Source organism: Gilbertella persicaria (assembly GCF_025201335.1).
Source record: "Gilbertella persicaria strain CBS 190.32 chromosome Unknown B0P05scaffold_11, whole genome shotgun sequence".
Taxonomy (NCBI): Eukaryota; Fungi; Mucoromycota; class Mucoromycetes; order Mucorales; family Choanephoraceae; genus Gilbertella; species Gilbertella persicaria.
This window is the reverse complement of record NW_026251972.1, coordinates 516,145-533,530: the sequence shown is the minus strand read 5'-3', so window position 1 is coordinate 533,530 and position 17,386 is coordinate 516,145. Positions and strand designations below refer to the sequence as shown.

Sequence of the window (17,386 nt, the reverse complement as noted above, 5' to 3'; positions counted from 1 at the left end):
GTATTCAAGAGCGTTACAAACGTACTTAATCGGGTTTGGATGAGGACTTTAAGCTGACCAGTACTCAAATTCCTTGATGAGATCAGCTTCTATTTATTACCAGCATCAATACCATCAACATCAACAACAATTATCTCTTAAATTCTTTATTTTTGCTCATTTGATATTTTTCTTCACAATGAAATTTTTTCAAATAAAGTGTACTAAATCAAAGAGTCCAGGGGTTTTGAGCCAGACCTTTAGTGAGTAACTCCAATCTACCATCTTCTTTAACTACAACAATGTCTTCAAGGCGAATACCGAATTCATTTGTAATATAAATTCCTGGTTCAACACTAAATGTCATGCCTGGGGCCAAATACTGCTCAATATTGCCTTGATTCATGTAGGGATCTTCGTGCATTAACAAGCCTATACCATGTCCCAGACGGTGTGTGAAATACTCCGCATAGCCTCCTTTGTCAATGATCTGACGTGCAGTCAGATCAACTTCAGCACAAGTCATACCAACTCCTACTCTATTTAAAACATTTTCTTGTGCACGACGAACCAAATACCAAGCGTCTTCAATCGTTTGATTATGTCCTCTCTTTCCCATAAAAAATGTTCTAGTTGTGTCAGATTGATAGCCTAAGAAGATATGAATGACCGTGTTTTAGCTGAATGGTTTTCCTTACCAAGTAATTCACCACCAGTGTCAATTAAGACAGTACTGTGTTCGGTTACCTTCTTTGTGCTTGAAGAGCCGTGAGGTAAAGCAGCATTTTCGTCAACCAACGCAAGCACCCAAGTATTCTTTAATCCAGCCTTATGAAGTGCGTCTTCCATAATATTTTGAATATCAAATTCTGTCATGCCAACCTTTATATGAGGACGTACTGTACGAATTGCCATTTCGGTCACTGTGCTCGCACAACGCATAATATCAAGTTCAGCAACTGATTTGATCATACGTAACATGCGAATGGATCTTGAGGCCATCTCGACATTGTGATTTTTTAAAGAGTCTGCAATGCCTTGATAGATAAATAGACGTGCATCCTGCTCAACAAATAGTTTTCCATATTGCTTTTTGCTATCAAATACTGATTTAACAGCGTCAAATGGAGAATCATATTCAAGCCATTCAACGATACGAGGTCGGATTTCTTCAGGTAAATTGGCATGCTTTAAACTCTCCAATGCACGAGTTGCTTCAAAGGCAGGTGTGACAATAGTGGTGCAGATACCAGTAGGTTGTTCATCATCCAATTCAAGAACGACCATGAATGCTCTCTCTGTTAAGCCCCATTCAATATTGGTATAATAAACCATGGAGGCGCCTCCTTCCATAATTAACGCGTCTGCTTTTTCGTCCTTTAATACATTGGCTAAGCGTGCGTGTCGACCGATATATTCGCTCGACTGAATAGGTTGAATATGGGAACAATAGCCTTCTAAAGGACGTGTATCTATATTTCCTTTATTCCTGTTTAGAAATTGCTGTATAACCCAAGTGCCTCCAGACAATGCTATCAAAATAAAAAAGACTATCAAGGCACGAAAGATCTTGTTTGAATTAGTTTGAATGACAAGCTGCCTTGAACTCATTTACTAACCATAGTGCTCTTTCTCAAGTGGTTCCAGTGGCTCACTCCGTTATGAAGTGATCGCCCGTTTAAGGGCCTTTGTTCTTCGTCAGAAGACATTATATGTAAAGCAGTGAAAGAAAAATATCATGCTTAGCGTGTGAGTTTTGATAAAATTAAGTACCGAATGCTGTTGTAGTTGCACAAGGTCAAAACAATCAGGGCGAGATTGGCCAGGCTGAAAACAAAGAGTATTTTAAAATCGTAAAGAATGAGTCAACAATGCCTTTGGATTTAAAGACTTTCTTTTGTCATCAAAATCTATTCCCTTAAACGCGATACTGATATCTTTGATAAACATATTTCTATACTCTTCTTCAACGTATAGAACAGGCTTTTATTTCTTGTTAACTCGTGAGATTTAAGTTTGCTTCAGCATTAACTTTAGATACAAGACGTACTGCTTATCCTTAAGCAAATTGTCTTGTACGTCAGTGTTTGCTTTAACAGAGTAGTCTTTAGTTTCTGCTACGACTAAATGACCAAAGTGCAGATCACTTTTCTTATTTACATGAAAATCAAATTAATAGTCAGAAAGCAAAGTTGTCTTTCAAGTCTCTTGGCTTCATTTCCATATTAACAAGAAAGTACGTCATTTACATATGCTTTTGTCTTGATATGTTTAATGAGCTTCGATAGACTTATAGTGGATGACTTATCTTTTAAGAGAGTCTTTATCATTGTTCACTTTGCTTATTTTTCTAGATTTCCGAATTGTCTTTAAGTTTTTGATCTATTAGCTTTTCAGAATATCAAGTTCGTTTTATCAGTAGAAGTGCTGGTTTCGTATATACGATGTAGCAGATCGCGTCTGCCAGGGTCAATTAAAACACATCAATACTTCAAAGTTTTTATCTCCTTTGTTGACAGGGTTTTATTATACTTGATTGTCGAATTGTCCAGCGTGTCTTCTTTTTCAACTTTAAAGCTATTGTTACGTGAATCATTATTTCTCTTTGTATAGACATTTTGTTTGGTAACAAAAACACCAATACCATTGTGTTGTATATTTGTGGCTGCTAATTTGTACCAACTCATTTTATTTTCTACTCAAGATACACTGCAACTTTTGATCTGTTTCTGTTCCATTTTTATTACAAAAAGCGCCTTAATAATAAGTAAAGGCTAATATTTGGCACTGCATTTGGTTGCTTTTTCTTTGGCAAAAATTGCCTTTGCCTGATCTAACCTTGCGTTTTCCAGCCTATTCTCTAGCTTTTGACATAATGAGAGGGTGTTTCCTTGACAGGATGATGGTATGTTTGTAGCAAAAAAAGGTGTTTCTCTTTTCATTTGAATAAAATAAAATAAACATTGGCGTTGACAGAGTGTTCTTTTCTTATGATTCGATACTTTACTTCGAGTTTTCTAGTCAAAGGCTTATAGCGAATTGGCATTAGTGATTAAGATGACGAAACTAGGTTGGGCCAATAAAAAAATTTGGTCATTTCCAAATTAGATTGGGACAGAGTTGCAAAATTGGGACGCTAATAGGAAAGTGGGACATGGGTACAAATATGGGACAAAATGAGACTAATGTTAGCTCTTTTTATGGAAAGAACCAAAATCAACTCCTTTACTTACCTATTGTGGACATTGAGTTTTAAGCAAGTTGTGTAGTAAATGGCGAAGTATAACCTCCAATTACTAAAACAAAATACTTATACTGTAAAAAGAGTGCGGTTTTTTTTTTCAAGTGTGATCATTAAAAAGCACATGAAGAATTCTAGCTATGATTTTCTTCCAACAATAATATAGCAGTTTGTGTTGTTCAATTGATACTCAATGAACAAAAACCCTGCATATTTAATAAGCTTGAATATTTCCCAAATATAACAGTACATCATAATAAATAAATGCAAGAGACTTCCACGATTAGCCGCAACCTCAGCAATAGGTTCGGATGTAAAAATAGTGAATATGACAAGTTTATTGTAACGCTCGCAGGCTTTAGTATTGTATGAATAAGCTAAAGAGTTAATTTATTCAACAATTTTACAACATATATTATCTTTGTCGATGGATTGAAACTCTAGATTTTTTAACTTGACGGTTTATATAGCGAAGAAAAACTGTATTGACTATTTATATGTTTGCTGAAATAATAATGAGACCATAATTGTATACAATTTGTCTGCTACTATTACTTGGAAAATTGACAAGCAACTCTTACTCCAATATTGGAAGCCACGATGAACTAACCTCCTTAACGTTTTACTTATTCTCGATCAGATGTGCCTCAAACCGCATGCGGAATTTGCGCCTGAACCTGATCCATGTACACTCTTTTACCACTGGCTCATGGAATAAGACATCCGCTTAAAACCAAAAAAAAAAAAAACAAAAAAAAAGATATTGGTCACAGCCAAAATTAAAATGGACTGAATAGAATGCAATGCAATAATAAACAACGTATATTCTAATGTTATGTGTGAGTTTCAATATAACGGAAACTTTATAATACAATTGATAAGGTCAGGGCAACCGGAAGCTCTTGATCAGACTAAAAAAAGAAAAGTATCAGAAAATGTTTTTTTTTGAAACGAAGAAAAAATGACACTCACAGTTCAAACGTGCATCCGACACAGAAGACAGGCTTATACATACCTTTGGCGGTATGAATATTTAAAGAATTATAATGGATGAAGAGAAAAGACGAGTTCTAAACAAGTTATTCATTGAACTTTGCTTACACTGAAAATATTACCCATCCTTATTTATTTCTATCGAGCTCCTTCGAATGCTAAATTAACGCTCGTTAGTATATTATGTACTTGTTTTGGATAATACATGTTATAAACTAGTTACTGGGTTCACAATTATTGCGATAAGAGTAAATCTTTTGGAATATAATAAATATACTGTTAATTAAAATTGCCAAAAAAAAAGGCTTGCTATAATTATTTACGATCATTGCTTTACTGAAATAAGAGTTTTGTAAAAAAAAAAAGAAAATGAAATAAAGTGTAAGAGAAGAGGAAAAAAAGGCATATATTATTAACCTTCTTACTTTTTGCTCAAAGAAACCCGTCAGATCGATTGGTAGTTATATAATCTAAATAACTTCAACAACATTAGACAAAGTTAAGCAATCCTTAAAAATACCCTCTCATATATCATTTTATGAGCGGTTTCTAAGTAAAAAGTCAATCATAAAATGATATATGAGAGGATGTTAATACTTGTTTTTTATGATCATATCTTGACTTGGGATGAACTTTAAAATCATATTTTGAAGTTACTGGTTTTCCCCCGGTGTATATTTTTAATACAATTTCATTACGCCAAAAGCATCTTTGAAAGAACTAGCTACTAAGAAGATCGAGACAAACCTGGAAAAAGCAGGGTTGCAAGGTAAAGGACTTGTTGGCGATGTAGAAAGTCTACAGGTAGAGTCAAAAAGTAACCGACAAAATGTAATTTTATTGGTTAATACAATATTACTGATAAAACCCTACAACTTGAACTCTTCAAGTATTTGACTCTCCCTGAAGAGAATGGTTTTAGACCAAATAATAAATCAATATTTTTCCTTTTTTTATTTTGTTCCTTTTTATCAAAAAAAAACAAACAGCATGAGACCAGTACTCTACCCAGTAGCCGAAGAGCTAATACGAAACAAAAAACAATTGAAACTCAAAGAAGGCGTGCAAGAACAAAGAAATACGGGTGATCCAGCACGAAGAAGAGGTGAAACTTTCTTAAAAGAATCGTGTAATACATTATCTAAGCCATTTTATAGGTCAAAAAAGAAAAGACACATTCGAAGAAAAGAGAGCTAAAGCGGACGCAAGAAAACGAAGAAAGGAATCAGAGGCGGGGCCTTCATCAAGAGCTAATACCGTGTGTACGTCTTGCAGGCAGTCAGGACATACACGTGCTACCTCTCGAGATTGTCCCAATCACGAATTCAGCATAAAAGAGCTTTTAGAGAGAGCATTTCCTAACTCCCATCAAAGGTACACACCTTCTTTAACTCTCAAGTTGTTCCTGAGGCATAAACAAGAAGACCCCAATAGACTAGAGCGTTACCAGAACATAATCGTTAGACAGTCTACTTTCCTTCGTGCTGTCATCTATCAGGCGCAAATATTTGTTAATTACTATTTATTAGTACACTCAAACAGTGTGGAACATATCTCCAAATATATCTTTAATCAACTCTTTTGCAACATCAATATTCACCAACTCCAAGACTATTATCCATCACTTCTCTACCTCGAGGCAATTTCCAACCGTTTACAAGATCTGGAAAATGTTAATATGCTTGTACAAAAAGGTGAATTGGTGGGCTATGACCAAATAGTATCGTCTGCATGTGAAAGTTTAGTAACTGCCTACAGTAATTTCTATGTTAAAAATTATAAAACTTATGTTGGAAAATCAGATATCCTGTAAGTACTTACTTCACATGAAAAAAGTTTAAAAATCTAACCAATTTTATTAGGATATGAACATGTCCGTCATAAAAAAAGATCACTTACCGTTATATCTTGAGCAAGGTGCTGACGAACGCTACCAGATCTGATTTGCCTGAAGACTTTTTGACTAAAAATGAGCTTGATAACGCACCAGACCTTCAACTGTTCTTGAACACCGAAATCCAGCCCATTAAAAATAGAATACCTTACTTACCCTGTTTAAGGGAGGCAGTGACCACTAACCCGTTGTCAGTTTTGAATGTGGTGAAAAATATACTGCAATACTATGAACAAATACAAGAGACACTGTCAGAAGAGCAACGAGCTCGCTTGTTTTCGCTTTTCCCGAACCCGAGTTCCAAATTGCGCTTCACTAAAATTGACCGCGAAAATATTGATGTTCTTTTTCATGAAGCCAAAATCCCAAAAGAGAATAATGAGAGTCAATTTTCACTTGCTGCACGACGCTTTTTTGATTTATTTGATTTTACGAAATTGAAGATCCACAGGTAATCTTACACTTCTAAATGCACCAAAAAAGGCAGCTAATATATCATTTATGATATATAACAATAGCCTACTAGAGTTACAACAATTTCCAAGACAGAAAGGGAAAATGTTTCTCAATAGTTTATATACGGATGGCTATAACTGTCGTGTCAATTTCGCGAGAAATATACCTCAAGTTCCAAACGAAGATAAAATTGTGTTAGAGCTTAGTGACTTTAACCAGGGCGAAATCGATGAACACTTCAATCCTTGTTTCTTGGACCCCAATAGAAACAGTCCCTATGTCGCTTATTATGGTGAGAATCAAGTCAGGAAACTGTCTAGCAAAGAGTACTATTCCATGTCAGGATCACCTAACCGATCAGAAAAAAAAGATCAGTTGAAGACAATACAAGGGCTAAAGAAGCTGGAGACAAGAATCCCCATCCCAAAAACATCAAGCGTGAATAACTATGAGATACATGTAAATTACGTGATGACACACCTGCCCAATTTTTTTGGTTTCTACAGCTTCCGGACGGCCTCAATCAGATGGAGAAACTACCTTGGCCGACAATGTGCCTTAGATGAAGCTGTTAATATTTTGTTAAGTGGTGGCAAAAAGCACAATCCAGCAAAAAGGAAAAGAACAAAGTCCAACTGGCGAAAAAGAAAGAAAATGTTCAACAGACGAAATCCAGGAATTCCCCACCTCCCAGTTGATATAACGTAACATAATTGCATTCTATTACTTATAGTGTTTATATATTAAGCTTCTTTCAACTTAGATGGCCCTTAAACAAGAATAATTTTACGGAAATGGATGGGGAAAAAATGTTTTTAATAATCTTTGGTAACGGCATGAAAGGAAAAAGCCATGTCAGATTCAGAGGAAAGCGTGTCGGTGTCTCTGAAATTATATACAGACATTTAAAAAGACGAGAGAAGTTAGGTGAGCTATCAGTGTTAGACATAGACGAATTCTGTACGTCATCTGTAAGTCTTTTAACATACTGTTAAATTGCATTGACTCTGAATATTCTTGTGCATAAAATACATAGGTTTGTGACACATGCTACCAGATGAACGTTCGCAATCACCGTGATCAAGACATATCATTCCATAGTATATTAATTTGCAACAATTGTAATATATATTGAATAGGGATGTTTTAGCAAGCAAGAACATGGCATATATTTCAGCACAGATCTGGTCGGGAAGTGGACGACCAGTTGTTTTTTCTCGGCCTAATAGGCAAAGCGCCACATAGAACGTGGTTGTTTGTTGCCCTTTTGGTGACTAACTTAAAGATACTACAGGTAGGAAACAAACAATTATATTTGTATTTAGTCTAAAACCATTTCTCTTTTGTCTGATTTCCATTTTGGTATCGTCTACAAAAGGTGAGCGAAGCATATACTCTTTATAGGTCTACAAAGAAACTAACATTTTGTTTAAAACTGGATTTGTTCCACTTTGATCCGTTTTCGGATGTGCGTCCCATTTTCACATTTCTGTCCCATTTTCCTATTGGTGTCCCAATTTTGCAACTCTATCCCAATCTAATTTGGAAATGACCAAAAAAAAAATGATTGGCCCAACCTAGTTTCGTCGGCTGTAAGATAAAGACTAAAATGTTCATATTATACGAAGTGTAAAGTTGAAATTAAATTGGCAATATGTGTCTGTTTTGAGTCAGACTCAGACACGTTCTACTAGTAGTGGTTCTTCAAATGAGAATGGAATACCCTGACAAATATAGTCTTGGTTCCGAGATAAGAAAAATGAGGTACGATCAGTCAAACTAGTTTTCGCATGATTGCTACATATATTGCAAACTTTTTCACATAATTATCATATCTAGTGTCCGTTGATCCACACTGAAAGGTTCTTGAATGGTGAGGCTGTTGATAAAAAGATAGAATATATGATTTTAGGCTCTTTAAATGCGCTTAATTTTGTATTCAATACACAAGATTCTTCAACTTCTTCTAGAATGTTATTAAGTGTAACCATTTTCTATATACAGATTTACTGTTTGTCAAGTCTTATTGCGGGTCTGACCGAAGACCCCCCCTTCCCCAAAATTGACTAGCCAATGATCAAGCTCAAATACGTGGAAAAGATTCAGACAGATAGTCATAGTCTTTGTGTCTGCTACCTGTCCAATAAAGCAGCTTATAAAAAATTAACATAATGCTAAAAATGGTTCCTGACATACAAGGAATCCGATCGCATGAAGAAATTTACCTTTTTTGTTGTACGCAAAAGAAAAGAGCGAGCTTTCTATAGTAGGTGAAAAGCCCAATTTTAGCTTCCTCGTACTGCTTTTTATTTGAAAAATTTATGAGTACCTTTTACCAGATACTATAGAATGCTCTTCATCTGAATTCTTGAGAAAAAATTCCTTAGCTCTAAATTTTTTTTTTTTTTTTTTTTTTTTTTTTGCAACAGGGGTGTACTGTTGTTATCTAAAACGCACTGTTGTTACTGTTGCCAGTTTCTTACTTTTCTGTGTTCTCTTATTATAGATCCAGCGTATTGTTAAAGTATCTGCGCTCTTTTTTGCACAAGAGTAACATGTAACAAAAATTAATATTACAACTTTAAATTTAGAAAATGTTTCATTCTTTTTGAATGAATTGAAATTACAGTTCAGATGGCTTGCTTACCCTTTTTGGATAAATAAAAATGGAAATCAGACATTTGGAAGATTAGATGAGGTTAGGTAAAGCCTTGAAGGATGCTTTTTCCAAGTGTCTCTGTATCTAACTATCACCTCTTTCTGCATAGTTTTTTGTTTGATTTGTTCAAGAAAGATCAGCTTTATGCGACTTACACAAAATTGAATTTTGATGGGTTATTCGAAATTCAGATTAAAAATATTGATCAACAATGAAGCGTAAACGTAACGACAAGAGAACCATTCACTTTTTTTTTTGAAAACTCAATCAGACAAGTCCTCCAAGTCATATCATCGTAAGTTAACTGCATTCCAAAGAAAATCAGGTGTCCGTTATATTTACGGACAAAATCAAAAAGAGAAATCATGATGACCGTCATATATCGAAGAAACGGATTAACTCAAAGAGATTGTCTCAAAAATTGACACGCTGTAGTCTTCCTATAAAACAATTGACGCTAGTCTTGATATACTATACTCACAGCTTCTTACGTTCTTCAGATAGTTGTACTTCTTTCAAACTCAAATGGAGAAAAGACCTTCATTGAGGAAGAAGTACTGGGAACCTTTGCTTTTAAATCATACATATGTAGAAAACTCAAAGAGCTCCCTTTTGCGACACTGCTGAACAAAGAAAAAGCGGTGATATTTACTAGTAGTGATTAAGTTCTTACATTATCAAAGAAGCGGGAATAGCTTCAACCACATTTTATGACTATCTTTCCAAAATCAAACGCTTCTTATAAGGGGAGTGTTATATATATTGACTCGAAATAAAAACTAACCCAGTTTTTTGTCATTCAAACTCAACAACAAAGGTATCATTATTCAAGAACCCTTTAATATACTTAAACGCGCTTAGTTTCTTTGTGGATGATTTGTTGAGATATTTATTCTAAGATAATATAAACAAAAAGAGATCAGTACCTAGTGGTACAGCCTCTGGCATCAATCACAGCTTGGTATTGGTTGGTTATATTGTGTAGTAGTATGCATGTAATGAGAAGATAGAGTGGTGTTCAACTACCTCCTCGTATCCGTGTAAGTACCTCGCATATACTGGTTCATATCTGTTACTAATTCATTTCCCTTCTATTCTCTGCTTTTCCTTGTAATCCAATGTAAGTAATAATAGAAATATTATTCGTGTATCTCATGCTCTGCTTGATTTCTAGAACTTTATTTTTTCCACACAATTTTTCTTTTCAATAAAGTGTATATACTAATGGCTACTTGACATCTTTTTTTTTCAAGAATAGCAAAGAATAGCAAAGAATAACTGTTCCAGTAACCAGAGCAGAAATTCATCCAAACTGTTGAATAAAACTAATATTGGGCTGTGGAACTTGGGATACCTATTGTCGACTCTTCTAGTCGCCAGAGAGCTTTAGACCAAAACACATACTACCTTATGCATGGATTCAATAGTGCTACATATATTCATAAGCTTCATCAAATAAATAACCAGAAAATACACAAGGTCATCACCAAGCTTGAATCGCTGAAGACTGCCAATTTATCAAAATTTCTTTTTAGATACAAGTGTATACCATTTAGATTTTGTTAGATCTCACTAACCGAGACAGGCTTTCAAAACTTAAATTCCAATGTTATATCAAGAAATAGAAAGCGATAAATGAAATTATTAAACGCTTTACATGTGACAGCATAAAGTATGACAAAAATGCATCTACCAATGTTAAGGCAGCCAAGAAGAAACTAAATCTCTTACTATCCTCCCCACCAATCGATCATAGCACAAAGCCTTCAATAGAAGTTATCGCTTATGAAAATGGCAGCTTTTATTCAAGTGTGCGAGGAAGGAAAGTTTGACAAGAGAAATATATTCTGAAGATTTTACACAATTATTCATTTGAAATAACATTTTCCCTAGAATGTTGAACGAGTATCTCGTAATAAAGTACGTAATTCGTGTAAAGAAATATTTCAAAGGCTATGACAAAAGCTTTGAAGCGAAGAGCGCAATCAGTATTGTAGCGCCAAAAAACCACTTGTGATGTTGTTTGGCGTAATGACATTATGGTTGTGAAAAAGCATTCTTGACATTTTCTTATGCGCATCTAGAAACAGTAACACTCGCCTACCTCAATTCCAACATTCGGACTCAAAATAGAATAATAATTATCACATTATATAGTTGATATGACTCTTTCATAAGTCCTTACAGGTAATCTAGCCTACCATTTAATATTCCTCGCTTTTGTCTAAATCCAATCTATCAAATATCTGATTTCCATTTTTATTTCATCAAAAAAGGTAAGCAAGCCGTCTAAATTGTAGTTTCAAAGAAATGTAACACCTTCTAAATTTTAAGTACTTGAATTTCCGACCAACTGCTTATCACTAACGAAAATACATCAGGTCATATTCAGCAAATCAAACAATGACTCCCATGAAGAAACAGGTGGGAAACTGACTGAATAGACTCTGTTTCACTTAACAAAAAAAAAGTTTCTCGGAAGAGTTCATTTATAGAATAATTTCATAAAGTTATTTTTATGATTGATTCGTTTCATGTTTTATTAGATTTATGAATTAAGAAAAAAGCATTAATTGATCTACAAGTTTCTTCATCAGTCGGCGCTTATACTGGGGTTATTAGGGGTTATGAAAAAAATTTCCTTGGATTAAAAAAAAGTTGATATAAATATACCAAGTATGCATATCAAGCATAAGTATATATTCAAAAAAGGGGGGAGAAAGTAATGTATAGTAATAATTTTTGGAGAAAGAATAAATCCACAAGGTACAAAAGGAAAGTTTAAAAATGTGACTAGATACATGGAAATATTAGTAAAGAAAAAAGTTGGGGAAGAGGAGGAGGAGGGAAGGTTGTTGTTTTATTGGTTATCCTACAAAAAGGATGATTTAGTTTGGACCACTAGCTCTACGATACATGTGTTGCTCTTGATTTGTTTGTGAAGCATAACCTAAATTATATGGTTGGTTTGGCTTTTGTTGTTTCAATGCTTGCTCATTTGTCGCCATAAAAGTCCCTGAGAATAGGTTCTGTGTAGGAGGAGGAGAGGGCTGAGAGGGATTAAGCTGGTAAGAAGCAAATACTTCAGCTCCTGTCTGCTGATGAGGTGGTAAATATTGCTGCATGATTTGTGAAGATGATGAGGAAGATGTCGAGATAGCTGCTGCTGCTGACGAAGGTCTAGGAGGAAGGGGACTTGCAGGCTGTTGAAGTGGATCTCTATAAGGATAATACCTTTGCTTTCCTACTAATAAAGAATAAGCAAAATAAATAAATGTGCTATGGGTCCTTACCTTCATTATCATCTATGATATTGTGTAATTGAGTGAATGTTGGAGGATATCCTAATGGGCGCATCATGGGTTGGTTTTCTATGCTAGATATTCTTGAAATAGATACAGGTTGGCCTCTTATAGGAAGAGCAGCACCAAAAGTCATGGAATGTGGTCTTTCATGCTGAACATGTTGAGGAGTAGAAGGCGAACTCATCAAGCCCATATCTTGTTGTTGTTGTTGTTGTTGTTGTTGTTGTTGTTGTTGTTGTTGTTGTTGTTGTTGTTGTTGTTGTTGCTGTTGCGATTGTTGTTGTTGCGATTGTTGTTGCTGCGACTGCTGGACAAATGATGTAGGATCATACATCATATGTTGTGGTAATTGTTGTCTAGCCTGGGCATTTGTGTCTAAATTCGCAGAAGGGTATATGTTGTCTGCTTGAGTTGAGAATGAAGATTGGTGTATATAATTGTTATTTTCAGTAGCTAGGTTTCTGTTGCTGTTTTCGTTCGAGTTACCATAGAATAAGTTATCTGCTGCAGAGGCTGAGGAAGTAGGGATTCGAGAATAAGGGTTGGACATCAGGTGCTGTTGATGATGGTGGTGGTCAAGATGGTTCATATCATGCGTGCCTGGCGTGTTTGTTGTGGTGGTGCTAAAAAGCATCGTTTGAGAGTTTGAAGGCGAAGAGTTTGTTGATATATCATCCAATTCATCATCCATAAGTGAAGAAGCAACTTGACGAGATAGTTTTCTTGCTGGTGTATCAAGGTCCATTGTCTCAGGATCCTCATCATGAGAAAACATAGCTCTTGACCGTCTTCTACGAGGCGGTTGTAAAGCATATTGATTGTTTGGATTAGCCGTGGCTGCATTCATAGTAGGTCTTTGCATATCAAAAATAGCGCGTCGAATATCCCCAACCGAATTTTGGCTATACATCTTGACATGGAAAGTATGTTCTGGTATTGGCACAGCCAAAAAGCCCTTCGGTAATGTCTCAAATGACTTTCTGTGACTAAAGGATGGTTTTCTTGAATCATTCTACAGAGAGATGAGCTATATGATCTAACACTAATTATCCTTACATCTTCTCTTGGACTGTTTGCAGAGCTACTGTCTTGATCACGTTTTTGATTTTCATTCTTGAGCATATTGGATGCTTTTTTCAGATGGTTATCAATGTCTTCATGCGAAACAGAGAAAGCTGAATTTATAGAGGAAGGTGTTACTGGATCCCCACCTGATGTTGGTGAGTTTGTAAAAGGTAATGGGATAGGCATAGGAAAGGCGCTGCTGTCGACATTGGCAAATTTGCATGTATCTTCTAATAAAGCTACCAGTTTACTTTCAACATAATGAGAGAGGTCTTCGCTTCCAGCATTGACCATGCAGATTTGCGCACTTAGATTGACAAGACGAATTGTTCTCATGGCAGTATCGCGTTGCTTCATCTTTTGGCGCTCCTCAGACAAGCGATTATAGAATCTACGGTCATCCCAAGAGATATCGGGGTATTGTTCGCGTACTTGTTGTCTGATCTCGTTTGTAGGTAGACGTTGTCTTGCTAGTTCAAAGATCTTTTCAGATACTTCACGAGGCCATTCCTTCTTGATCTCTTCTGGCTTAAGTAGTGGATGGTTGTGAATATAAGCATCTGCATTTTGCGACTTTCTAAACTCCCAAGTTTCTTTATTGTTCTCAAACAACACAATACGCCAGCGACACTCACATCTTTGAGACTGTCTGTTTCTTTGTGGATTAACTTTGGGGTTTCGATGAGAGTCAGGTAAGCCTTCGCGGGAACAATAAACATAGATGTTCTAATGAGATTAAGTTTTTTTTTCTTTTTAATTTCTTGATCTCCACTATGTTACCTTATGAGTACTTTGTTCTTGCTTTACTGTAAATCCATGATTGGAGCATAAATCTCTACAGAAAATAATGGCTTCCGTGTTGGATTTAAAAGTTCTGGATAATAATGTAGCATAAAATGCGTCCAACTATAAAAGTCATGTTAATATAAAAAGCTCTATATAAAAATTATACTTTACTGAATAATAAGGCTTATCAGGACTATGGTTTTGTGTGGGAATAGGACTGCTTGGGTCAGAAGAAGTTCGAATATTCTTGTGGTTTGACATTTCAAAGAAGACGAGATTGCAAAAAAGTTCTTCTCCTAGTTGTTCTACTGTTTATGGTAATTTCTATAAATGCGTGTGTATCAACAAATAATTTTTTTAACGGATACAAGCGTAAGTGTGAGTGTGTGCGTGTGTGAGTGCTTGCTTGCGTATATTCCCTTTTCTAGCTTTTCTTTTTTGCTTTATTTTTTGCAAGAATTCAGGTACCGGATTTTAATGAAATCAAAAAAGAAAACGATTATCTTTTAGGATATAAAGAAAAACAAAAATGAGAAAAAGGAAAAAAAGAAAGAAAAAGAGGAAGAGAGAAATAAAGAAAAAGAGAAGAAAAAAAAGGAGGTCCAAAATTAAAGGGTAAGATTTTTTTTATAATATTTGTGCTCATTGAACGATCCACTTATCATTGGAATATAAAAAAAAATGTATTTAGCCTTTTTATTGAGAGGGAACCATAGCTATGAAACAAGGCCAATTATAATGGACGAGCTGAAATGGCTTTTACTTTACAGTTTAGTGTTACGTGCGAGCTTCTAAACTGTCCCCCAGTTCCCTTATTCAATAATAGCCATAAATAAGGACATAAAGAAAGAAAGAAATGCAGATCAGTATGTAGTATAATAAGTAATGTTATACTATGTTAGGAGACGCACACACATAGTTGATATTAAATAAGTCCTTTTTTCCTATAGTAACAAAAAAAATTGTCGTCTCGGGAGCAATAATGTAATATGTCGGCAGCTAAATTGGAACTACCGGTAATTATGCTCCGTGCGTTTGAACAAAGATTATAAAGTTAAGCTTGTAGTGCATTTGCAAGGTAATGTGTGAATACCGTCTAGTGTTTTTTTTCTACAGCAAGAACCTAAGAATTCAATCGGAATAATAAAAACTTGATAATGAGAATCTGGTTGTATATTCAAGACAATGCATACTATGTGCTACTATGAATGAACGTGTCTATTATCAAGTATAGATCATACTCCTGGTACTACTTGACATTATCACGGGGACGTTTTCTTTCATATAATATTATAATATTATGAATTATATAAATCCCCAAGTTATAGGATTGTCAAAACTTTAATTTTTAAATTAAAAATAGACCATTTTGATCATCTTGAAGCTATTTTTTTTAATGTTTTTAACCCAAAGAAAAGATATCTAATCAGAATTTGTTTGTTTTAAAAAATAAAGACTGGTTTATCAGCTGCTATACTCGTAAACAATATACATGCTATTATGATATTTTTTTAATAGACCATGAATGATGTTGCACAAATAAGAGTTTTATTTCCCCCAAAATAACCGTGCTTTTCGTATAATATTCTGACTCATTGTGTCAAGGCATTGTATGACAAGATCTGCTCTGGTTCATTACAATATCGTGGGTGCCATAATGTTCTATCATATTTATTTTTAAAACGTGTGCTACTCAGTAAGATGGTATTTAGTAACTCATTGTGTTTCCATAACTGGATATATGCCTTTCCTCTGTTTCCTTTTATGAGTCTCTATGTGTAAAATGCTTACATAATAACTTTATACGACCAAACAGCATAACTTGGAATCAGAACATTTCTCCTTCCTATTTCTCCCCTGAATCTTCAGGAACAAAGAAGGAAGAAGAAAATGTACAATTCTGACATCGGTGAACTGCCATAAAAGGATTGAAGTACATACAAACAAAAAGTTTACCTGGGAATTTGTTTGTTTTCATTATTCTTTTGTAATTTAGTTTGACAGTTTTTTTTTTGTTCAATTAAACTCTATCTGAGTATGAAAAGTATGCTAGGTAGGATCAAGATATCTGGTTGGAAGTGTTTCAATACAAAAGTAGTTTTTAATGAAACATAAATACATGATATTAATAATATATGCATTTCATCAAACTTATTAGAGGCGCAACTTGATATTGAAGATAAGAGAGAGATCAAGGGCTTTATAAGCGCATGATGTTGCAATTCTACCTGCAAGGGCCAAAGTAGACCATCAACAATCGCCTACAACAAAAAATCTTTTTTATCCTATTCACAGTGCTTGACCTGTAACTTGGTACTTATCAAAAATTACGTTAATCTAGAACTCGATTAATTAGTGCCATATCAAAGTAGAAAAGCGCGTACATGCGCGCACTTACCATGTTACTTAATTGGTAAGCATGACCGGACATTAAAACTTCTGCAAAAAAGGCAAGAAATTTATCAAAATAGAATGAGACGATAGCGAAAAAAAAGCACGTATCATTCTTCTATATCTGACTTTAGTACTGAGCGCTTCATAGGAATAATCATAAGAAGGAAGTTACAAAAGTAGTTTGATTATGACAGAACTGTACAAATAATTGTAAAATAAAACGGAGACTGAAGATAAAGGAAATGCCCAAAGATGGTATAACGGCAAATAATGTCTACAAATCCATAAAAAGCATTGTGTAGCCCAAAAAATGACAGTAAGACGCATGACTTTACAATTGTGAATAAAAGAGTTTTGTTTGCTTTACCTAAATCTATGCTTGCTGTATTTTTTGACAGAAATACTAATTTTCTCCGAAACTACGGTTAAATCAAGCCTAACCTCCGCAAGTGTCTCCAAGTACAATCGATCGATTCAATACTATTAAATTGCTTGATTAGATTAAAAAACAAGAAAAATGATTTTCCGGTAATGCACAGATATAAGATTGCTAATAAAAAAGCAAATTTCAAAGATAACATCAAAATCAAAAACATAATCTCGATCTGCAATAT

At 34.8% G+C, this 17,386-nt stretch overlaps 3 protein-coding genes across 3 annotated transcripts; 1 reads left to right on the top strand and 2 right to left on the bottom strand.

Annotated features, from left to right (window-relative positions):
* Positions 1–130: 130 nt before the first annotated feature.
* On the bottom strand, positions 131–1,711 carry B0P05DRAFT_534447 (peptidase M24, structural domain-containing protein). The gene is made up of 3 exons (XM_051577323.1): positions 1,599–1,711; positions 678–1,548; positions 131–630 (listed from the first exon to the last, which is right to left on the bottom strand). Exons 2-3 carry the CDS (start codon positions 1,330–1,332, stop codon positions 209–211), a joined length of 1,077 nt encoding a protein of 358 aa, XP_051436929.1. The 5' UTR covers positions 1,333–1,548; positions 1,599–1,711; the 3' UTR covers positions 131–208.
* A 3,492-nt stretch (positions 1,712–5,203) lies between these two features.
* On the top strand, positions 5,204–7,271 carry B0P05DRAFT_570147 (uncharacterized protein; the record flags this gene model as incomplete). The annotated part of the gene is made up of 5 exons (XM_051581292.1): positions 5,204–5,318; positions 5,371–5,475; positions 5,521–6,022; positions 6,151–6,558; positions 6,626–7,271. 5 exons carry the CDS (start codon positions 5,204–5,206, stop codon positions 7,269–7,271), a joined length of 1,776 nt encoding a protein of 591 aa, XP_051436928.1.
* A 4,476-nt stretch (positions 7,272–11,747) lies between these two features.
* Positions 11,748–15,098, bottom strand: B0P05DRAFT_534417 (uncharacterized protein). Its single transcript, XM_051577322.1, has 6 exons — positions 15,070–15,098; positions 14,550–14,993; positions 14,373–14,498; positions 13,584–14,318; positions 12,516–13,539; positions 11,748–12,469 (listed from the first exon to the last, which is right to left on the bottom strand). The coding sequence occupies exons 2-6, from the start codon at positions 14,637–14,639 to the stop codon at positions 12,111–12,113; spliced, it is 2,334 nt and encodes a 777-aa protein (XP_051436927.1). The 5' UTR covers positions 14,640–14,993; positions 15,070–15,098; the 3' UTR covers positions 11,748–12,110.
* Between the last annotated feature and the right edge of the window lie 2,288 nt (positions 15,099–17,386).

Bases quoted from the DNA above. Each gene is read 5' to 3' on its own strand.
- B0P05DRAFT_534447 (XM_051577323.1), bottom strand. From the start codon at position 1,332: ATGGAAGGAGGCGCCTCCATGGTTTATTATACCAATATTGAATGGGGC. The intron at 631-677 runs GTAAGGAAAACC...ATATCTTCTTAG, and splicing joins CACTGGTGGTGAATTACTTG to GCTATCAATCTGACACAACT.
- B0P05DRAFT_534417 (XM_051577322.1), bottom strand. From the start codon at position 14,639: ATGTCAAACCACAAGAATATTCGAACTTCTTCTGACCCAAGCAGTCCT. The intron at 14,499-14,549 runs GTAAAGTATAAT...TGACTTTTATAG, and splicing joins CTGATAAGCCTTATTATTCA to TTGGACGCATTTTATGCTAC. The intron at 13,540-13,583 runs GTAAGGATAATT...ATCTCTCTGTAG, and splicing joins CAAACAGTCCAAGAGAAGAT to AATGATTCAAGAAAACCATC.